Below are 25,000 nucleotides of genomic sequence, written 5' to 3' on the forward strand. Positions count from 1 at the left end.
CAGTGTTATAAATCTGAAAACATAAGCATCCATATCAACTTTTCTGAACCTATTGCGACTATCGTGACTATGAAAAACTTCTTTATTCAAAGAAACGTAACGAAAAAACAACACCTAAAATATAGCTACATTGGCCTAGGGAATGAAATAAAGGTTTGATTAATCCATAAAAACATAACTGCCAATCATATGAGGGTCATTCAAAAACGTTCCACCTGCACCATCACACCTCTGCTATCTTACGTGCGTTCCAGAATACTGAATTTACCCATGCTTATACTCTGAAATTTAAGCTATATAAAAGTTATTTGATGAAAATGTGATTTTGGGTTGTTTGATATGTTAAGGCGAATACGGATTTGATACTTCGGAAAACGGTTAAAAACTGAAGCCAACATTAAGTAAGCATCATACTGAAGCTTTTGATAATCTGCTTAAAAATGCTTTAAGATGCGGTTGTCCAGCTGCTTACTCGGGATAAATATTTTTGTTCCTTTTTGAGCTCACTACCATGCCTTTGGGATTTCAAAAACAAATTAAATGTGTTTTAGATGAGAAGAAAAACATCGGAGGGTTCGTCAGACACACAAATGTTAAAGTGATTATAGCCAGATTTCAATCTAACTCACGTTTAAAGGTAATTAGCGTAATTACGTCCTTATTTTAAGCAATGGATGCATCTTGACGGGAAATAAGATAAACAGTTTGTTAATAACCTTTATATATTTACAAAATACAAAAAACTATGCATACGACTTATTAGATTTTAAGTTATGAACCAATTGAACTAACAAGTGCTCCATTGATTGAAGTCAAAAACCTATGAAAAAGGGTCAATATGATGGATATTCTGAACATGTGTCGGTTTTGTTGTGTAAAAGAAACGATACCAAGTAAAATAAAAAAAAAAGTACTATCTGCAAGCATTAAACATTGTTTAAATTATTAGAGCAAAAACAAAGCAATAATTAATCATGTTCAAAAATAAAGCTCTAATGATTTACACAGATGTGGTATTCTTTTTTAAAATCAAAATTAGTCGTTCTTTTTTCTAGACCGTTCCGGCGTACCAAATCTGCATTCGTTTTCACATCTTAACAACAACCAAAAATCATTTTCCGTCAAGTAAACTTTTATTTAGCCGATATTTGAGCGTATAAGCAAAGGTAATTTCAATATTCTGCACGTAAGATAACAGAGAGATAGAACTTTTTGAATGACCCTCGTATGATAATGACAATATGATTGATGCACATTAACTTTTTAAGGTGGTGAATAAGGCTTTAGTGTGAGTAGTTTCAAGTACTTACGCTCTCACGTTCCTCCCTCTCAGCCTCTGCTGCATCCGCTGCTGCTGCTGCTTCTGCTTCAGCTGCTGCTTCTGGAGATGGTGTTGTGTATGCACCCTCATTGCGGCGGCGGCGACGACGACTTGCTGGGATATTGAAAAAAAAACAAAAAAAAAACAAAACATGAATAATGTGGCAAAGTCTGTAGAGTTATTTACAGAATGTTTGTGGGTTTTGTCCAGTTTTATAAACAATTCCTGTTATTTTGGAACACATTGTTTTGACATGTTTTCAAAGGGACGTCCGTGTTGGTTCAAATCATTTGCAATGTATAGAAATGGCTATTGCTAAAATTAAAAAATTTGAAACTGTTGAGTTACCAGGTTTGATTAACAGGCCTAATTGACAACTATCGATATTAAAACTGCTAGGCGTTTTGCTTTTGCATCATATCGTTTCTGTTTGGGTTATAAAAGTGACAAGAAATGAATAGATACTGATCAGTTACTCCAAAACACAGATGGATACACTGAATGTTGACCAAGACACAGAGGGATACACTGGATGTTGATTAAGACACAGAGGGATACACTGAAAGTTGACCAAGACACAGAGGGATACACTGAATGTTGATCAAGACACAGAGAGATACACTGGATGTTGACCAGGACATAGGATACACTGGATGTTGATCAAGACACTGAGGGATACACTGAAAGCTGACCAAGACACAGAGGATACACTGAAAGTTGACCAAGACAGAGAGGGATACAGGATGTTGACTAAGATACAGAGGAATACACTGGATGTTGACCAAGACTCAGATGGATACACTGAATGTTGACCAAGACACAGTGAGATACACTGAATGTTGACCAAGACACAGAGATATACACTGGATGTTGACCAAGACACAGAGAGATACACTGAATGTTGACCAAGACACAGAGGGATACACTGAATGTTGACCAAGACACAGAGGGATACACTGAATGTGGACCAAGACACAGAGGGATACACTGGATGTTGACCAAGACACAGAGGGATACACTGTATGTTGACCAGGACACAGAGGGATACACTGGATGTTAACCAAGACACAGAGGGATACACTGAATGTTGATCAAGACACGAGGGATACACTTAATGTTTATCAAGACACGAGGGATACACTGAATGTTGACTAAGACACAGACTGATACACTGGATGTTGACCAAGCCTTGTTATATTGCTGCTGTAAACCTCCTTCGTGTTCTCAATGGGAACTTGCATGCATCATGAGTCAGGTATAGTGTCTTTTGCAAAATCATGGTGACTTGTGGTGATGTGTGGATAATCTTCTTTGGATGTTGACAAAGAGATGGAATAAATGACAGTTTTGATGAAAGAAATTACGAAAACAAAATCAAAAATTTGAACTGAGCCATTGTAGTCATTTGAATCACAAAAGGGACCTGTACGTTATTGCCTTACAGTCTATACCTGCAGTTGTGCCTGATGTAGTTGTATATGGCATCATCGTGTGGCTATGGATGTTGTGGCGGATTCGGAGGCCGCGATATTCAGCATTCCAGCAGCGGCAGCTACTACGTTAGCCGCACTAGCAGAATCACCAGAAGCTATCAAGTCTGCCATAACGCTCCCTTCACCAGTAAGATTATTCAGTTTTTCCGTCATTTCAGCTTTGCTTAGAAGCGGTGCAATGACCTGTAATGGTTACATCGTCATTATGTGAATATAAGACAAAGGTATTATCAACATGATATTAAATAAAATAAAAATAAATGTAGATATTTATACATTACATTTATTCATTATTATAACTAAGGTACGAACAATACTAGCGCACGAGATCAAATTAATAATGCCCAAGGGGTCGGTCACATACCTTTGCGCAATACATTTCGCGATATAATAATAATAATAATAATAATAATAATAATAATAATAATAATAATAATAATAATAATAATATGTTGATACGCAATAGTCCTTTATAAAATGTATAAAATCTAATGATGTGTACTTAATGTGTCTGTAGTCCGTCCATCATATGAAAAAATTTGACCTTTCGTATTGAAGATAATAAATTTTTCTCCCCAAACGCATCAAAATTTAGGCAAAAAATGCATACCCAGAGCCTTTTTTTCTACCTTATGTTCTGTTTCTAATGTTAAAAATATAAGTCTATGGTTATGGTCTCAGATTCTTACTCTTACCATTATAATATTTACAGTATGTTTACACCTTGTTCATACCTCAACACTCAATTCTAGATCGGAAAATGATCCAATGAAGTCGTCGACTCGGACGAGTATGTAAACCTGAAAATCTTCATCTTCGTACCCTTGTGGGAAAATTGTTGCCGTTTCCATATAGGGTTTCTCACCTGAGTGAAACAGAGAAGCATATTAATCAGTGTTAGCTCAAGGCATAGGAGTACAACATTATATAGATGTATAATAGACATGCTAGACTTGTAGATTTGTATTTATAGGAAAAAATTGTGAAGTCGTTGCAACAGTGTACCATTAAATTCTTATGGTCATGATGGTGAACGTTATCGTATAGTTTTAAATTTCATTGCTATCAAAGCTAGCATACTTTGGAGAAGATGTCAGCATGTTTGTTGAATGAATTTGAATGTTTAAAATTCATCCGGTTTGTGCAGCATTATTTTCAGCGTCAATGTGACAATCGACATGGGGAAAACAAAAGGAGTGCGTTATGTGGAAAGGCACATTCGGTATCCCGTGATGTGGCGAATACAAATTGTACCTATAGTTATGGAAAATGCACTGTGCATGTAGAAATTGTAGTATGTATGCACGGAGCTATTGCTGTGAGGTGCATGAAAACACATACGGTATTGCACAAATGCAGGATAATGTTGTTTTGATTTTAAAGCGTTCATGTAATATAGCTAAAATGTACATTGTACTTGCGAAACGTAAATATCATAGCCCAGGGTTGTGCCGAGAGGTATTGCGGCATAGACAAATAAAATACACGTTATGGCCTTTGCAAGGAGCTATCGTATATTAATAGTTATCCCATGTTTAAGCTACGAGTTGCCTCCTTGGTTCCGTTTCATACCTTTTGATGTGGAATGAGGATAATATCATTAGGCCTATTCATTATTTTCCTTGCATATGTCAATGGTGGAAGTCAGCAGTAGAACCGTGGTCCATGAATAAAACCCGTGGGAAGTGTTTGACAATAACATACTTCATCATTTACAACTTAAATTGTTGGGAACATGAACCGGCTTCACGAGTGCAAGAAGCTGGTGAAGGAATGCTTAGAATTTTATCATTAACCCTGTGTTATGCCTCCACTGATAAGATACTGTTAAAATAATTTGTATTCATAAGTATATGGTAAATATGCATGGTCAAAATGTAAATCGGCAGAAAACGGAAACCATTGAATCAACTTGCACTGACCTTATGGAAAATGCACATTGCATTTACGCGAGAAAGTGATAGTTGTTCAACGGCGTCTTTGAATGAGAAAAAGGAACATTGTTTAACGGTATTTCGTAATGTGGCAAATATGCACTGATTTTTGTACTCAGAACTCACTGTTGAAATAGTACCGCCCGTGTTACCGCCCTTTTACCGCGCTGATAAAGTAACTTACCACTGTACATCCAAGTCCATGCGTCATCCGGTTTAAGTCTTTTGGCATAGCGATAGTTAAGAGGCATGTCAGGATCAGACCAATCAACGCAAAAACATTGAATTCTGTTTCCAAAGCAGTACCATTGCCAGGGGATTCAGAGCAATTACCCACGAGTGGTCGTTCATTTGTCAGGATATCATTAGACGCTTTACCTGTTAAAAACAATAACAAACGGATATGTTTATTATTATTATTATTATTATTATTATTATTATTATTATTATTATTATTATTATTATCATTATTATTATTATTATTATTATTATTATTATTATTATTATTATTATTACTAGCGTTAGTATTACTATTATTACTGTTATTATTATAATCATTATTATTATTATTATTGTTGTTGTTGTTGTTGTTGTTGTTGTTGTTGTTGTTGTTGTTGTTGTTGTTGTTGTTGTTATTATTATATAATAATTATTTTAGTAATAATAACACATTTATAAAAATATTTAGGGACCATTTCTTGTAAGCAAACACCTATGTGCATGAGGAAAGGTGTCTGTATTTTTCAGCAACCAATATAAACGAAATGTCATAAAACATTGAAGTAAGCTTCTATACTTCACATTTAAGTACTATGGATCGGATTCTGCTTATCATATGGTTGTGGTGTATTGTTTTAAACTCTTTGAACCAACATACCAAAGTTTGAGAAAGTTGGCTTTCGATCAGCAAATATGCTAATACGATAACGGGTTTCATCAGCAAAAGATTAGCATCAAGCGCCAAGTTTGACATGGAATCACCCGTGCCGGAGTACGACAGCCATCTTGATGTAGGTATTTTGATGTAGTTCAAATATTCGCCATCTTCGACAATTTCGAAAAGCTCCCATCTATGTTAGAAACAAAAACATTTATGCGTTCTGAATATTTCTTTGTAGTGTAGAATTTTTAACCGATGAGAGGTAACTATTATTCCTTTCCTAATGAACAATATAAACGGTATTGTGAATATTCCATGATTATTAACATCTTTTCGGATTTGGTAATTTGGGGCCCAAAGTCATCTGGGGGTCACTGGCGTCTTGGTTAATTGACCTTTTGTTAATGTTGCTCAAATTATTCCCACTTCTAAAGATTAAGGCCTCTGTTCATGTAACATGGACACAAGTGTCCATTAGCGTGACGCAGATACAGAACTGTCAATTTCAATGTCTTTTGGCCGTTGCATGTGGACGTTTGGATTAAAGAGCGCAACCCTTCTTTTATACGGCTGATCTCACGCACATTTCTATAAACCGCACATACGAATGAAATCATATTTTCACACCTCATTGTTGCTTTATTATAATGATTTCTTACAAATAAAATGGATGTAGGTAGACATTCCCTCGTATGTTCAATATCCTTGACTGTCTTTATTGTAAAACGTACAGATTTTGTTCATTTTCTGCTTTGCCCATGCGTTCATTTTGTACGTGCAGAATCTTCAAAATAAGCAACCTCAAAGGATAGTGATTTTGAATATTGTGACGGGCGTACGATCAATGTGTACGGGAATCGCAACCTCTCTATTTACATAGAAAATCAGGCAAAAATCTGTACGGGTTTACGTGCATTCACAAAAAGACAAACCCTTCTGTCTGTCTCATGGAATCCCCCTATCAATCCCTTGCCTATAGTTCAGGCGTAAACAGTGTAATGAGGATATATCAAATAGTGTATGATTTCCATAAGCTATCATCACGTAGGGAATCCACCTTTGTCGAGCCATTTGACTACACCTAGGGGCCTGCACCGTTAAAACTTCTGCTAAAGATAACAAAGAAATCGGCAAAGGCTGACACCAATCGCGCGTTTCATTCGAGACATCTTCGTTTAAATAAAACTCTGTCCTCCATAAGGTACCACGGGGCAATTCGCATGATAACACAATAAAAGATATGATTAGTATAAATGGTTGTGGAATCGATCTAGAGACCTGTCCCTCTGTCATCTTAAGTTATCTTTAAAGAAGTGTCCTTCGACATGCTGCCATTTCAATTTTGTACCGCTCCGGTTGATGTATTACATTAAGTTCTATAGACCATTTTGACAATTCCCGAAATCCTTTGCAAAATGAGCCAAGATTACGTCATCAACGATACGCAGATCGTTATACTGGGCAATTTAATTTTAGCAGTGACAAATGAAAATCTCCGCCTCGACGAAGACGTACTTTGCAAAGGATTCTGGGAACTTACACTGAAAGGTGAATTACGCTTACCTGTAGTACAAACGAACTCCTTTTCTAGCATCCAAATCTGTAGATTCAAAAGCCGCTCGGCTAGTGGGATTTAATTTGCTTTTACAATTTGTTCGGCAGCTGTGGTGATAATAATAGCATAATTTGGTTCAGTATGGAATATAATTATTGAAATATTAATTTTAGGGAACACGTCACACAAGATCAGCAGTGTTTGCAGAAGGAGCCAATGACACGTCATCAACGATGGTATCGTGGTGGCACTGAAAATTTAAATCCACCTCAACAAGACTCTCAACCTGGTTGATGGTATTTGTAGTTATTTTGAGTATAACGTAAAACCCCATGGCGGAGTGATACAGCATTAAAATCAACCTTTCAAGCATAACATACATTTTAATAACCAACAAATTCAGTTTTAGAATACTTACTTTATGATCATATTAGGAGGATTACCAGTAGCGACGTAAATGGTTTGCGTAGAAATAGTTACTCTCTCCCTTTCATTACTATCAGCTTTAACTCGTAGGTCATCTCTTCAAACATATAGAATGAATCAAACGAAATGATGCCCGAAGTAAAGTTCAGCTTACCTAGAAGAGATAAATATTGAAGACACGCAATCAGGTAAGCTCTATGCAAGCACAAATGTGATCTATTGATATATTATGCTTTGTGGAGGAACACACAGGGGGAGTTAAGCATGTATAAGTGGGACCCCATTGGAATTAAGTCTACACAGGAAGCTAGACTTTATGGGTCATCCTGGCAATTCGGCATTTTGGTGTCTTTTTGGTGTGCAGCTTTTCAATGTGGTAATTTTTTGTATGTTTCATTGTTCAATTTTATGTCGCTTTTTGCCAAATAAATATGAATGAATGAATGAGTGTCTGAACATTGCAATAGTAGTTTTACTGACTTCGAAATGGTGTCAGAGGTCACCGTATCCAAAGTTATTCGTGAAAGCGCATCAAAGCATTGCAAATTAGACCCTATCCCAACTTGGCTGGTCAAAGAAACCCTTGATGTTTTGTTGCCTTGCATCACTGGCATCATAAATTCATCATTAATGTCAGGTTCTGTTCCAGATGCGTTCAAGCTCTCCTATGTCATGCCTCTTCTGAAGAAATCCAATCCTGATCGTAATGATCTTCAGAACTACAGACCCATTGCGAACCTTATGTTCATCTTCAAGGTACTCGAGAGAGTTGTTGCTGCTCAGCTTAAGACCTACCTGCAAAGCAATGACTTATTCGACTGAGACTGCGTTATTGCGAGTCCAAAATGATCTTCTCCTCGCCATCGACAAAGGACAGGAAGCAGTTCTTGTCCTTCTAGACTATTCAGCAGCCTTCGATACAATAGATCACGATGTCTTGTTTCAGCGATTGAAGGACAAATAGAGTATTGGAGGAACTGTTTCTGAATTGGTTCGTTTCTTGTACCTGAAAAATCGTGTTCAAGCCGTTGTGGTTGAAGATACAATTTCAGATGCATTTCCACTGCCGTGGGGAGTTCCACAAGGGTCTGTCAAAGGACCTTTAGACTTTGTGTTATACACAGGCCCGTTAAGCGATGTAATCAATGTGCACACAGGTATCCAACATATCATTTACGCTGACGATACCCAATTGTACTTAATCCTTAAACCGTCTGAGCACCTGCAAGGGATTAGTAGACTCGAAGCATGTGTTGAACTCATTTAAGACTATGCTCCTATCACAACTCTCAGATCTTCAAAACAGACTCTTCTCAAACCCGGTCCGCGTACAAACACCGCGACTTATGGTGACAGAGTCTTCTGTCGCTGCTCCGTATCAATGGAATAAAATACCAGACTCTATTCGCAATGCCACTACCGTACCGGAGTTCAAAAACAAACTCAAAACTCATCTATTTAATCTGAATTTATAGCACCATGCATCTCTTCTTTGCTTGTTGGAGGACAATGTTCATGTTTTTTCCACTTATTCTGTGCTATGATATAATATTGTATTTTATAATGTATCTATAATGTCATTCTACTTTTTTTATCTCAATTATGTTATAATATTGTATTTTATAATGTTTCTATAATGTTATTGTACACTTTTTATCTCGATGTATTTTTTAAAACTTTTTGCTAGCACATTGTATATCTTCCTGTGCTTTTTATTTGATGTACAGCGCATCGAAACTTCAGTCTTATGCGCTTTATAAATGAAATTTATGTTATGTATGTTATGTTATGTTATCTATTGATATATTATGCTTTGTGAAGGAACACACAGGGGGAGTTAAGCATGTATAAGTTGGGTGCAATTCCTCCTCAAGAGGTGCAATTTATATGCAGGCTCAATTGTTGAGGTTACATGTATTACAATACATCGAAATCAAAGTGCTTGTATCGGCGATTTTGTTGGGCATAAAAATAAGATTTCTAATGAATTATGAGTATACGGAGTCTAAATTTTAAAATAAATTGGTCTGCTAGAACATCGTAAATATTATTTAATATTTTGGGCTTTACTTGGCAGCAGTATGGGTGAAAAAGATGTATCGCAATTTTGCACCCTATTTTGAGGTGCACAGCGCGATGCAATATGGCTTAATTCCAGGGCTCTTCATAATTGATAAAGCCTGTATGCCTCGTATTTCCGTATTTTACTGAACAAGAGAGAGTTTGAATCTAACATACCTGTTTCTTTAACCGATATAATTTGGAGCATACACTAATTTTTTATTAGATCGTGTTCATCTTAATACTAGTATTTATATTATTATTTCTTAAAAACTTGAAAGTGTTCTTGCAATCTTATTGGTTCTTACCCGTGTGATATGACACGATATCACACACCTTAGCGTGTGCATGTCGACGCGATACGCGTACGCGCTGTTTGAACCAATCGGAATGGGCATAGCAATAACAGGACTGATCGATTCTAAGCCCTAGGTAATTCCTTGTAAAATGTAGGATATAATTTGATTAAAATTTGGTATACTTATAATTAATATATTTATTTTCATTGAAATGTTTAAGAATTAGAATAAAGGTATTGTTTTTAGCCGCTGTCGTATCTATCGTCTCATATAACACGGGCGACATAATTATTTTAGCGTAAAACAACTCGGCTCCGCCTCGTTTATTTACTTAAAATAATGATTTCGCCCGTGTTATATGAGACGATAGATGCACTCCAGCGGTTAAAAGCAATACCTTTATTCTCTAATTACTTACTTCCATAACCACCTCTGTCAAATCCAGCTCTTCCGAAGCAGCCACCATAATCATCCTTCTCATGAACGTACGATTCATTGACCCATCCAGGACTAATCAATTCCGTGTAATCCGAGTTCCATTCACTAAAACTTTCGTGCTCTCTTCTACACAACCATACATAACTTATTCCTTCCCTGTTGGAAATGCCTACATCGGGATCGTAGGTACCTGATTCGCCATCAATGGTGATGATTTCATTCCACCGAATCATCCGCTCTGATCCACCAGAAATGACAACGACCAGTGGCGTTGGTACCACGCGTATGTAAGTAGATTCAACACTTTCTACGCCTATTTCTCCCCACATGGAGACATTCAACTCAAATTTGTAAAGGCCATAGTCCAAGACGGACCTCTTGATGGCTAATTCTCGACGGGTAAATCCAGACATCTCAGAGTCTCCCAAATCGTAGATCTCCACTTCGCTCCCATCTGATTCAACAGAGAAAGCTCTCCATGTGTACATGGCATATTTAGCAGAGGTACAGTTCAGATATGCAGTAGAGTAGACAAAGACGTCTCTCGAAGCGTAATACTCTCGATTACCGTCCTCATCGCAAAATGGATAATATTGATCACACTGGTTCTTTTCCCTGATGCTAAGTATCGGATAATAGCAAAGACCCTTAGTTACGGCTGTAGATAATGATAGTTGCACCTCAGTTACCATATTATGCGCAACGAGTCTTATTCTATACAGATTTTCTTTCTGATAAACATTTGTCAGTGTAATATTTGGTGAAATACCTGCTGCGACCAAGCCTTCAAGGTAATTATTGCTAACATCTGTGAAACGCAAGAATGGATCTTGAAACTCGTCTGGATACCTATCTTCGCAGGTTTTACGATGGCCATAAAATGCTTTCCAGTTAATATCAGAAGTCTGATCTCTGAAGTCAGCATAATAGCACACGTCAGTACCGACATTACCAGTATCCAACTCATACTCTATAGTGGTGTTCCGTGGACGAGGTCCGTGATCTGAGAGTTCCAAATCAAAGATACTTCGCTGAATTATTATAGTCTTTTTAACCGTAACCCAGTGTACCGGATTGGACACATTCAACCTAATCGTGTATGTTCCTCGCCTATTATACCACCATACAGCTCGTGGCTCTGATGTCTGAACTACCCATGGCGATTGCGTTGCTGTTGTTGGCTTCGGCGGTCCACTTGTTGTTGGCAGAGCAGTGGTCGTCGGCGGAGCGTCTGTGGTTGGTGGTTCTTCCAAACATATTAGCGGATCCATTGTGTCAGAGACATTATTCTTCCAAGCATGATCAATCAACTCTGTCAGGATGACTTCATTCTTGAAACAGTTAGTATCGAAGAACTCGTAAATCCAGTCGTCGATGTTAAAGGTGTCATTAATATCATCCACAAAGTAGTAGGTGTAATTGAGTAAATCAAATAAGGTTCTATTTAATGTGCTGTTGAAGTTCTCCTCGGTGATGTTGGCACACAGATTCTCTTGAAGTTCGAGCGTAATCGGTTCCATTGGAGCACATACTGTATAAGGCTCTTCTGTGGTTGTATCGGTTGTGGTTGCTATTTCCGTGGTCATTGATGGAGTGGGAGGCATGGTACAGTTAGGTGGTGCAGGTGTGGTTGTTTCTGTGTGAATAAATAATAATAGTAATAAGTTCATAGTGAATTAAATGAAAGCCAACAATAAAATGAAATATGATGATAAGGGAGTAACATTCGTTATGCAATAAAGCTATGCAACCTACCAATAGAGTACTTGCACACGGCAGTTGCCGTAGTAGTGTTGCAAGGTACTACTTCCCATTCCGTGTTGTTCAGAACAAAGCAGAGCGCCCCGCCAGTGTTGTTGGTAAGTGAAGAATTCCAGTTAATGTAGTCAATCTGCAAAAATGAAAAATAGTCGTGTGTTAAATAATGTTTTATATTAAAGACAATTTAATGAACATAATCACTGCACTTCATTATGCGTGTCATACGAAAGTTTATATAAATTATCCTTGCTATGCTGAATGTAGATTCATATCCACTGGATATATATTTATATTTGACTTAATCCTTATGCATATTCGAATTCTTGGATTGATGGGTATGGATCTCACACGAAATGAACCAGACGACCAAGTAGCCAATCTTTTGTTTTACAGCTCAGAGTTAAAGGCCTAAATGAATTATTTGTTAAATAATTTGCTCCCTATAGAATACCTCAGCCGAGTTGCAGTGAAGAGAAAGTACTATAACGCCGTGGGTTTTTTTACTAAACACTTACCGACGACCCGTCTGTCCACATTAGAGTGTTATTACTACTATTAGTTAGTCCGATCCACAATGGAATGCCGTCTGTATAATCTGCCAATGAAAATATATGACATGAACAATGAAGTTGTATGAACATTACTCCCCATTCCAGAAAAATACAGAACTAATTTTTTGGATTAAAAAAAATATTATCCTGTTTTGCCAAATGAAACATAGCTAAATGCAAATGGTTCATGTTTTCTTACAATTGTAGTCACAAAATTGTAAGACTTGGCACAAGTCCAAGCATTCAAAATCTTGAGTAGGCTATAGGCTAAGAGTTAGCTCATAATTTAAAGATTAATAAAACGATTGGAAAATGTGTTTTCCAAAAATTAGAATGCATAACTTGATATTAGCCTTTGGTCAAGTCTTTGAGCTTGATTGTCACAGAATATGAAAAAGGTCGAAAATGCCCTAAATTGCATGTTTTTGGCCCTATTTCCAAATATTGACCAAAAATTAAATCAAAATTAAAATTAAAATTTTACTTTCATTGCCAGTTAGGACTAAATAAAGGATTAGGATTTAGCTTCGTTTCATTTGGCAAAACAGGATAATATTTTTTTTAATCCAAAAAATTTAGTTCTGTATTTTTCTGGAATGGGAAGTAGTTTTGTATTCAGTCAATTAACACATTGAAACAAGGATTGAAACCAAGTACAGAGATAACAAAATAACGAACTTACTGCGAAGAAATTCTTCTTCAGATAAACTGTGAATACTGAGTAGTGTAGAATTCATATATGCGCAATATTCTTCCGCGGTACTGTATGGAATCTGAAAAAAGTCAGATTGACTGGTTGTTGTGTTGGTGGAGTTGCTCGTAGTGACGTTGAGGTTGCTCGTAGCGTTGGCGGCAACACCTGAGGTGTCGTTAATGCGGAAATAACAGTTGCCATCAAAGCCTTCCCACCCGTCCAGACACGCGGCTGCATAGTGAACAAGAGAACATAAATATATATATAATAAGGTTAATGCGTATATATTTTCAGAGTAAGTAATGTGTGACGATCGCGAGCCTAAGTAAAAATGTTTCATAAGTTAACCGCTGCTTATTCTCCACATATTGAGGTAGAAATATGACGCTTATTGGTATTATTTGGTAACATATTGTATTGCAATATTCAAGCTTCCGAAATCCAAAATTGTAGTTGATAACAAATTCAATATTTTGACTCAATACTCAAGACTGTTTGGAGTTAAGTTGGAGTTACTTCTCTGCATTTTAGCCAACGGTTTCATACTTTTTCTATAGTTGGTAATTATTTTACAAGCAAATTAACGCTACTTACCATCCTCTGTTGATGCCATGTTAAGTTCAGTCAGATTGCACCACACAACGTCATTCGCCAAAAGAGACAGGTTATGTGCGGTGTAATTAGATGGTTCCGACCTCGGTTTTTCCCGTGTCCAGGTTCGTTGTCTGCACTCTTTCATGATTATTTTGCGCTCTTCGTCTTCTGCTATTAGTCTGTGGATCGTTTGGTTGACCCAATCAGGCCGTAAAATACTGCAGTTATAAGGAGACATTGTCGCAGGCATGCTTGTTGTTGTTCCTAGCGTTGTTGTGGGGTATGCTGTTGTTGTATAGTTAGGAGCTGCTGTAGTTACAGGACCTTCATGGAACACATCACCAAAATCCCACGTATAAGTGAGACCTGTACCAGATATATGAGCTGCGTTCACAATTATAGCTTCTTCCAATTTGAAGTAGTTTTTCCCCGCTCCAAATCCTTCTTTATCTGCTGTTGCATTTCCAGTGGACACGTAATCACCATCCATTATTAATTCATTGTATTGGATTTCTTTTTCAATTGCGTGATTGTTTCATATATCCAAATTTCAAAAAGGTATGTTTTGTCACTCACAAGGTTCCATATATGGATTGTAATATTGTAGTTACCCCATTCTATGTAATTGTGAGTTACGGTCATGATATGATACATAATATCTATATCACGTTCAGGATCGGCGCCATCTTGAGTCAAATCTGCAGGATCCGTGAATTCACCATCTCCCCAGTCAATTTCAAACTGGGCCTCGGTCGGAAAGTGGATTTCTTTAGCCAAGTGGAGCTCAAACGGTACGGTTGTGTAACCCTGGGATGTGTATAGACGATTTAGCTTACGCCCAGTCCATTCAAGACCTCTTACGGCGTATTGTACTTTTACTGGGTCTGGTAACGTGTACGATACGTGACCCAGCAGGTTTGAAGCATACACTGTCACGTAGTAGGTACCCTCCTCACTGTAAAGATGTTTTCGATCCGTTTCTCCGTGCATGGGGACATTCACCAAGTTGCCGTCTTTGAAATCCCAGTAATACGATACTCTGGATCCCCAAGCCATATCAGCAATAAGTCTCGCTTTCCTGTTTACTTTAATATGCGGGTGAGGACAAGTTATGTTAAATTCAAGGATGGGTCGCTCCATTTCTATGTCAGCTGTGAATAGCATCCAGCTCACCAGATTGGATATGTTAACACGGAGCTCATACGTTCCAAATTTTTCCAAAGTCATATTTTGCACAACTGGATTGTATTCTTGAATGGGAAAGTCCTCCTCGTACGTTATGATAAGTCCTTTGCGTTTCCTAAAGTGATAGTTAACCTTGGCGTCAGTAGGAGGACCGTATTGGTTTCCATTGAATGTGAAATCGTGGCGAAGTTCTCCAACATCCTTGTAGGAATGACGCCTGGTGTGTACACTTCCATTGTGACGTTGTCAACTGGATTTTGTACTTTAATGTAGGTCCAGATAGTGACGTTACTCACGCAACTTGAACCCCATATCGTGACATTGTAATCAGCAGCAAGATCAAAATCATGCCATTCTGTATAGGAATCATTTTCTGGTCGCTTCATCTCCAAATCTTCAATAATCGTCGGGTCCGTGCCGTCATCGTAGTCAATGGTAAATGTCAAATCTGAACCAATTTCCATATCAAATGAGAATGATATGGGTGTGCCCGGAATCACATATATTTCGGAGGTCCACATCTTAAAATCGGTGATATCAAACTCGATTCGGAGTAGTATGCTGTCCGTGTACGGTCCGCTAACGAGATTCCAAGCTGTGAATTCCACAGTGTAGAATCCTCGGTCATCATACTTATCAGGTCCGATAACAACGTAACCCTCTCCGCGAGCATCGCTCATGGCATACAGCGACGCGTTGGTAAGATCTAATGAAATATTGTTGAATTTACCAGCGATGGTAAGATTGGTGCCTGTGTCATATAGGATACCAACAAGCTGCGTCGTACCATATATCATTGGTGGCGGTCGGACAATACGGAAATTAGTGACATCTATTTGTACAATAGCTAAGGTTTCTATTACGGTCCAACTGACACGATTGGAAGCATTGATGTACACGGGAAAGTAGCCGATTGATTCGTACGTTGTCACTACGCTACCATTGGTACCTGCATAAATGGATGACAATAGTACATGAAAGTTATCTATACTGAAAGTTCTTAACATAAATATGTATGGTAGAATAGGACACGCTAACTGCCCGATTATCTGCGCACTTTGGTGCTAATGTCATCATAAGGCACCGGTGATAACATTTCATTAACAACATAAGTATGGGTGCAGCAACAATACTCAACTGTAAGTAATGCACTGAAGAAGTAGAGATAATAGCTTTAGTAACGTTTTATTATTGTCTATTTTTATTTTAAGATTGGATGGCCCGAGCGTGTTGATTATAACTCCCAGATGCGTCTCTTTCCCTCAATGTTATCGCTGTTGCCATTGTTTTCATCCTTTAATATCGTGACAATGCATATACTTTCTCTATACATTGCACAGATTTACTTACCATTGTGATCCACTGAAAGCCGATCAGATAGCGACCACGTCTCATTGCCCTCTACACGATCAGGTATTAATTCCGTCATATTGACGTCTTCGTACCAGGCCATGAAGAAGGTTGGTACTATATCGTCGCCAATGTTAATTTCATACGTTACATTAGTACCTATTGTAATGGAAAATGAGAATTAACGTTAATGATCAGTAGTACATAGTGGACCAAGTCAACGGTGCCTCATCACACCCCGTATACATTTCTCATACTATTAGGTTGTAAGGGCCTTTTACAAATGCACTATTTCACCGTCTTTTACCAGGCAACTCGATTGCAATAATTCATTTAGTCAAACAGTGGCAGTATCACACCCATATATTTAAACTGTCAACATTTACACCAAATGCATCGGGTGAAGATCATTTCCAAGGATATGATAAATCATGATTACAAAATGTTATCTATCATTTGGGACTCAATATGCCAGCCTTTAAATGTTGTCAACACTGTGACTGATACAAGACCTCAAGTAAGAGTAACTCAAAATGCCAACTTTGTTTAAGGCACATGAAGCGTAATGCTGTTATCCTGTTATCCTTGTAGGATATCAATCATGAACATGACACAAAGTATGGTCAGCTGGCAGTTAGTGTATATGCCTACAACGTTTACAGTGTTTTAGCCTTTATGCACGTGAAGCTGATGACAATATAGAACCGTATAACTTAATTGTGACAACATAGTGTTATTACATTAGAGGGGTTCCTAGCTCCAAATAGATTTTTCTCAACAATTTTGGGTATTGATAGTGTAAAAGAATAGTTTACCTTTTGACATGCCAAAGTTCATGACACTCTCGTTACCAAAGATCTTTGGTGTAATTGGGTAGTCTGGCCATGTCGTAGGTGGTACAGAATCTGTCCAGTTGAAATTAGTAATACGGTGTTGCAAAACAACCCAACTCTGTATCAAAAGAAAGCATACCAGACCACGTTAAAATTCTAGTTAAAAGCACATACTATTATTTTGATAATAATACCCAAAACGGAACTTTCATTATTACTATCAGTCTTGATATGTGAAAATATATGTCGAAATCGCAACATGTCCCTGTTTTCTTTTCCATTCATTCATTCATTCATTCATTCATTCATTCATTCATTCATTCATTCATTCATTCATTCATTCATTCATTCATAATTGGATACATATAGTTACTTCCTTATAATGACGTTATCAGTTATTCTGAATCAGCACTGTATAGTTTGCGTTGGTGTACAACTTAAGAATAAAATATTCGTTAATTATTGTTAGGGACTTATTTTTATAGTCACGATTTGATACAATTTCATCATTTTGATTACCTCGATAACCATCCAACTGATATCGTTGTATGCCATGAGGGTGATGTTATAGACACCATCATCAGGCCACGTATAGTTGACAGAATTCTCCATGGTGACAGCATAATCCCCATTACCAAACCACCAATGATACGTAACTTCAGTTCCAGGATGGTCTTCTACGTACAAGGTTTCTTGCTCCGTGGTTACAGCTGTAAAAATATATCATGGTATTTGTTTTTATGCGGTAACATATTTAAAATGCATGTAAAAGTAATTTTAGAATTCGGTAAAGTAAAAGTAATATTAGAAGTCTGTAACGTATAATATTAGCAAGGGGAAATGAGACAGTGCTATACCTCGATGGCTTTGTCTGGGCAGACCAGCTCGACAACCTATTCACCACTTTGCCAAGAAATTCATTATCAGATTATTTGATATGATTAAATACATTTTCTAGCTACTGTATGCAACTTGTTAGAGGTGAGAAAGCACGATGATTAGGCAAGGATTCAGAACCATATTGCCACAATCTCAAAAGATTATGACCAGGGCTAATGTGTAGGGTTTAGATTAAGGTATAGAGTTAGGATTATGGTTAGGATAGCGACCACGTATGTCAAAATTAAAAAAATTGATGATAACAAAGGTAAAGAACAATTTTGTTCAACGCTCTAATTTAAGAAAAAAATATGCATCGATTCCATTCTTACCTAAGTGAGGTACAATGAAGCTCAAATTCTTAATATATTCCTGCACTTTTATTTCTTGAATGTCCCAGATATTCACCGACCAGGTCCTGTTTCCATCTTCAAAGGATTCGTCAGAGAAGGAACTGTTAACACTGATGGTAATATTCTTTCGATTTTCCGGCCACGTGTAGTTATGATACATATTCAGAACAGACGGTCTTACAACATGAGCCTTGAGGGAATGTTTGTAGGGATGTGCTGTTGCACCGGATGGAGGAGCATAGTAACCGTCCGTGCTACGGCCATCAAATCCAGTCAGAGATGGCAGGAATTCGGAGCCATCTACACCAACATCTGCTTCCACGTATGCCAGTTTACCTTGGTCGGAATTATACCATCCGATAATGTCACCTTTGAAAACTTCCAGATGATCAGCAAAGTCAAGCTTGATGAAGTTTCGACCTAGTTTCTCAATAGTATACGGGAACTCCCCAACGAAGTCATACTCAATTGGAATAGCATCAAAGAGGTGTTTGCCTTTCAGACTGTTGTCAGAATCGAGGATACAATCTCTTTTGGTGAAGCTGAAGCGTCCACTACTGGAGCAGTTTTTTATCCAGATGTTGTCTTCGTCTTCACATTCATAACTCAAGGGGATGCAAGAGAATGAACGATGACAGAATTTCCGCCATATGCTGGCACACCTAGGTCGATAAACCTGCAAGTACAAAAGATCAATAACATGTCAGGATTGAGAAATATATCTGGCTGGGAAGGGAATTGGTATCGTTAGAATACAATAAAATCATCCAATCACTACGTTTTTATTCGCCCCACTGAAACGTAAAATATCCGAGGCGTTAAAGTTTACAGGGATGATGAGAAAAATATGAGCCTTCTTCAGATACCAAAATCTCAATTTTGATGAAGACAAATGGGAGATGAGGCTGTCGATCGCGTCAAGGACCTTTTTAGTTTGAGATTCACAATTTGTTAAGATATGAAGTTGGTGGCTTCTGGCTTGAAAAAGTTTTGGTATTGGTCCCTTCTGTGTCACTGAATCTGTGGGACAATTAGCTATTAACATTGCACATCAGACTTCACTTTGTTTGGTCCGATAACAGGATCGTAAATTTGATAACCTTTTGGAAGACATCGAAGATAAAGTTAACGATTCTGTGATATAGGTATAGTTTAAAAGCAAATTTTAATTTTAAAATACCTGAAAAATAATGCTTCCTGTTGCTATTGCGTTGAATTCCCATGCTACCAAGCGGCCATCTTGCATGACAACGTCATTAACTTTGAGGTATATATTGGTGGCTGGTTGGTTGTTAAGAGAACTGTTGTGAGTGAAATAGTCTCCGTAATAAATAGTCTCCGCATCTGGTATACGATAAAAAGAGATACAATGTCATATTCTACTACGCCAAAGACATTTTTTTGTTATTTTGAGAACAACAAAGTTCAAAATATTGCACAAGAACAAATGATTAAGGGACAAAATAAAGGGAATAATCAGAAATGATTAGGGTGATTACGTAACTGATGCATGCTTGAACTGTATTTTGTACTCAAAATTACAAAACAAAATATCGTAGTATGCTGACGATATGTAAATTATATGATAAACGTGACCATGTTCACCAAATTATCATCTTCGTGTTTGACATTAAGTCATGGTATAGGCCTACATGTATATATCAGTTGATGTTTCGAGTAATAAAATAAAATCAAGAACTTAGATGTACTCGTAATGCTAGATGTGCGTTATTCCGTAAAGTGATTTGCAAAGAGTGTTCCCATAGTAAGTTACATCTGGTGACGTCGAAAATCTAACAAAAGACTGTTTCATTCTGCTTTCCTCCGCTAAAGTAATGTTATGGCTGCTTATCTGTGTCCTGTGATGTAACAGTGCTATTCCTGCTAGCTTACCTTCAATATCAAAGTCCAAAATTCTTCCATCGGTGAAATTGATCTGTACGCTCATGTTGGTTCCCTGATATACCCAGAACTTGCAGCCAAATCGCTTGTCATACTCTACTGCAGGAGGACAGTCTACTTTGACCTCTGTGACCTGGAAGTATTTGACATAAGTTGCTTATAACAGGAAATTGGGATATTTTGACGTGAAAAGTTTGTTTTCTGTGACATTTAATACTTATAAATGTGCATTTTAAGGGAAGGTACTTAATTATCTATATACGTCTAGCCCTTTTCTATTCACAGATTATCCATTGTATTCCTTTTGTTTGAGGTTCGTTGCCTCGACCATTTCCTAGAGTAATGGAGGTAGCTAGCTGCCCAGAGACCGTTATCAACACAATAGCTCAAGATAACGGTCTCGGGCAGCGAGCTAAACAAAAGGAATACCATGGACATTCTAGAAACACTATGGAAAGGATCACAACATACATGTAGAATCCGAGTTGATTACTAGTCTCAGATAGAATTTTGGAAAAAATGCATTTACAGCTCGATTTAAATGCAAATGTTACATGGCAAGAGAAAATTATAGAGGGTGCCTGCAGTCCGTATAACAGTAATTCATATAACACCACTGGTGCTTAGTTAGATTTATGCAAATTAAATTTTAATTAGCATAACGAAGTAAATATTCATAAATAAAAGTAACCCGTTTCGTTGAATGTAAACTCAGTATATAAACTTGCCATTGGTTTTTAGAAGGGAATCTGCCTTTATCCTTGCCCAACCCAAAAACGCTCAACGGTCCATGCAAGTTAGCTGCTAGGCAAGAACCCCCGGGATACTACCCGACCACGGGAGCTTCGCAAACTAACCTGCGGTACTCATTACAAGTCAAGAGGCTGGGGGTGCAAAGCCTTACTGTGACCTACCCATAATGGGGAGCACCATTGGACACAACGTTACCAGGTCTTACAAATATCTGCTTATACTCACAGTTTTCTAAGATATAAATTTCATGGTGTTGAAACAGATGGTAGTCAAAACGTTGAAAACTCTATATAATTTGCATTATTCATTAATCATTTGCATAATAATGGTCACGGGGTGAATAAACTCCAGCGGATTAAAGCAAGTGAATAACCTACCAAACCACTTCAAATACAATTGTCAATTGTGATCAATTCTGTATTGATTTGATAAAATCACTTGCATTTGTCATTAAATAGACTCGCACGCAGGACACATGGGAAGAATATTACACTATCTCGAGGTGTTTTTATTTTGGGAAAAAAACGACAACTTTTACAAAATAATACATCAGTTTTTTCCATTTGGTTTTTTTGGAAAATGAATACACTTTTACAACAAATTCGTTTATTTTTGCTCGCCGTATATGTAAGATAAACGGTTCAAAACAGACCATCACCATAGATAATCGGTGTCTTGTTGAGGTCGCTCGGAAGGCTCGACCCTTTGGGGTCTCGCCTTCCGAGCGACTAACATGCTCACCATACCTCAACAAGACACCGATTATCTATGGTAATGGTCTGACCCTTTATCTACTACATAAACGTATATACCTACCGGAATAGGGGACTTTACTTTGAGTTTCACGCCACATAGGCGATCGTAAGACGACAGATGAAGATATTTAGGCTGAACCACAATCCCTTATTAGGAATGGGAGAATATACATTCCATGGTGTCAACAGCCAAACTATTCCAGAGTCTGACTCTCTTGAAGAGTCATACATTTCTTGACTCAGTCGACGACTCTGAATGTAGAGTCAATTGACTCCACGGGTAGGGTCAACTGACTCTTATGTGACAGTCGGGTGACTCCTTTTGAGAGGCAGTGCTAGTTTACCCTACTTAGAGAGTCACTTGACTCTATTCTGGCTATCAGTGCAACTGACACGCTGGATCCATGGAACGGTCACGTTAGAAACTTCTAATAGGTATTGTATCCCAGCACTAAACAAGAAAAGGGGGCTCCGATTTAACTTATTTCCCCCCACTTTTTTTTATACCACTGGGAACCTCTGTCTATATAATGTTTATGTACCAAACATTTCTTGCAGATTAATTCATTTAGCAAAAATATCGTCAAATTTGAATTTCGTTCTGGTATACCAGAACGAAATTACAACACTGGCCTATGGAGCAGTGTAATATGCATAATCATGCATAACTCGCAAACGCAAACTCGGAGTCAACTGAAATATTGAGAATAAGGTTTTTTTCATGGATGTCTGCCGAAAATTGTCATACTAAGTATAGGCATGAGAATTTCAGTTTAAAAGTTTTGTTTTAGTCAAAATTTCCGCAACTTTATTTACTTTCGGCCTGTTTTCGGTACTTTTTGCCCAATTTCACGCGCATTTTCAGTTTCTTTCTTTTTTTTAGGAAAGTGCAGTCTCATGACTGGTCATAAAAAAAGGATCTAGGATCACGAAATCCTCCTTTAAGGTTATTAATTATTTTAAACTGGTGTGATTTGGTAGTTCACAGCATCTTACGAATGGTAGTGAGCTTTGGCAAAAACTGCATTGCTCAATTCATAGCGAGTGTGTAGAAAAATTAAAATATCACAGATATACTTTTATAGGTGCTGCGGTTCTTTAGTTACGTTGTAAAGAAGTCTGAAACAACAACACTTCTGTAAAACGTACATAACTCATTAACAACAATAAATTAAGCAAGTTTGCAAAGAATACGATTTGTAGAATGAACTTTTGCAAAACATCAAGGTGTTATTTTTCAATAATATATTGATCTAGATAATGAAAATCGATTTTAGGTTGCTTCGATCGATTTTTAGGTAGCTTACCTCATCTACCCTTAAGTAGACCTTTATGAACATTTCCTTACCTCGCTCTCGATGGTCTGTTTGATAGTTTTAGTATCGGTGTTCTTCCAAGGATCACTAGCTGTTGTTACGACAGCGTAGTCACCAGGTGCCCTAGAAAAGGTGTAATAGAATTGTTTATTATTGTCATTATATATAGTACGTCATATCTGCCTTAAATGCTACTCTTTGTCATGTCATGTGTGTACTATGTCACGAATGATATTGACGTGCATCTTTTATCAATCGCCAACATACTAACTAGTCTATGATTGCCATAATGCGATTTTGTCTGGCTTTCATTCCTAAATCTTCGTCCTCATCTCTACTTCTCTTGTCATAGGCATATTCCGCCTCGACCATCTGTCTGTATGTATGTGCATATCTGTCTATCATAGTCATTTCTGCTTCTCATACAAATAATCAGAACACTGTTAAATTTGAAAAAATAAATATTGACTTGCTGAATTTATATAAAAGGAAAAAATTGATTTAAGCTACAGTTTGTCTAGAAAAAAAACTAGTTTTATTAAGAAAAAAAGGGAAAAAGATACTCTTAGTCTGGACCCGAGAGTGTACAATATATCCTTACCCATAAATATGCGTCATATTAAGTGAAGTAACATCAGTAACTGAAAACCCATCGCCGAAGTCATAGGTGTAAGTAATTCCGAAACCGCTTGTTATATTTTGACCGAATTGAGCGTTGTAATAAGTTTTTGTTAACTCTGAAATTAAAAGATCACATAATTTAAGAAGCCAAATAAAAGCAAAGTAGGATTTTAAAACGCAAAACAAATGCACGATTGCAAATCTCTATAGACAATGATAGACGAAAATATATTTTCCTGATATTAAATTGGATCAGGAGTTTGATCTTTGTTTCAGATTATTAAGTGATCATATAATTATTGTTTTATAATTATGTAAAAATACTAACATTCCATAGAAAGAAAGAAAGAAAGAAAGAAAGAAACGATATTTTCGGTACTTATGAGACCAATATTATATTGATTTTGGTTTCTATAGGATCACATGATACATCATTCTGTTACGTACAGGGTAGCTTCGATTTGCTGTGGTGACACATCGATTTGGCAAACTCTTATTGATTCTTAATCAATTAGATGAGAGAAAGAGAGAGTTACAAACATAGGAGCAAATCAACGTTAGTCATACTCTTATTTTGAAGTGATGTCCATTAATTTCAGCGGAATAGACTTATTATTTAATTTTAAACCGATACCTGCTTTATATCACTCATATTTCGTTGTTATTTTGTGTTCTTGAAAATAAAAGCTCTTTGAATAGTTCTTTTTGATTCTTTAGTAATCATGGTAATCGAATTTCAATAACATTTCTTATTACCTGTCTCGTCCACATTGAAACCAATCATAACGGGAGGAGTAGAGAAGACTTTATTTCGAAAATAGCCTCCACAATTTAAATTTGAATTGCCGGTACACGGAATATCGCAATCACTATTTCCGTAACCGTGTTGTCCATAAGCGTTACTGCAGAAACATTGGTTGCCTTCTTGAAGACCAGCATATCTGAAATAAAAAAAAAGTATCATCATTATACACATTTCCATATTCTCTTCTCCTCCTCTACCATTTCTTCATCATCGTTATTATCATCGTTATCATCATCATCAT

General features: G+C 37.2%; 1 protein-coding gene across 1 annotated transcript in view; it reads right to left on the bottom strand.

Moving 5' to 3' along the window:
* Positions 1-1,356: 1,356 nt before the first annotated feature.
* LOC140145531 (uncharacterized) overlaps positions 1,357-25,000 on the bottom strand; it is a 29,713-nt gene continuing 6,069 nt past the window's right edge. Inside the window, 25 exon segments of the mRNA XM_072167240.1 lie at positions 1,357-1,435; positions 2,773-2,997; positions 3,549-3,679; positions 4,933-5,025; positions 5,028-5,126; positions 5,626-5,694; positions 5,697-5,818; positions 7,192-7,290; positions 7,602-7,668; positions 7,671-7,763; positions 10,388-12,043; positions 12,163-12,298; positions 13,547-13,644; positions 14,008-14,526; positions 14,529-15,401; positions 15,404-16,141; positions 16,543-16,701; positions 17,358-17,493; positions 17,895-18,085; positions 18,587-19,283; positions 19,788-19,951; positions 20,501-20,642; positions 23,366-23,456; positions 23,935-24,070; positions 24,711-24,895. Of these exon segments, the coding sequence (XP_072023341.1) occupies positions 2,806-2,997; positions 3,549-3,679; positions 4,933-5,025; positions 5,028-5,126; positions 5,626-5,694; positions 5,697-5,818; positions 7,192-7,290; positions 7,602-7,668; positions 7,671-7,763; positions 10,388-12,043; positions 12,163-12,298; positions 13,547-13,644; positions 14,008-14,526; positions 14,529-15,401; positions 15,404-16,141; positions 16,543-16,701; positions 17,358-17,493; positions 17,895-18,085; positions 18,587-19,283; positions 19,788-19,951; positions 20,501-20,642; positions 23,366-23,456; positions 23,935-24,070; positions 24,711-24,895 (6,886 nt within the window). The 3' untranslated portion in view covers positions 1,357-1,435; positions 2,773-2,805.

This window comes from Amphiura filiformis, unplaced genomic scaffold (genome assembly GCF_039555335.1).
Source record: "Amphiura filiformis unplaced genomic scaffold, Afil_fr2py scaffold_356, whole genome shotgun sequence".
Lineage (NCBI taxonomy): Eukaryota > Metazoa > Echinodermata > Ophiuroidea > Amphilepidida > Amphiuridae > Amphiura > Amphiura filiformis.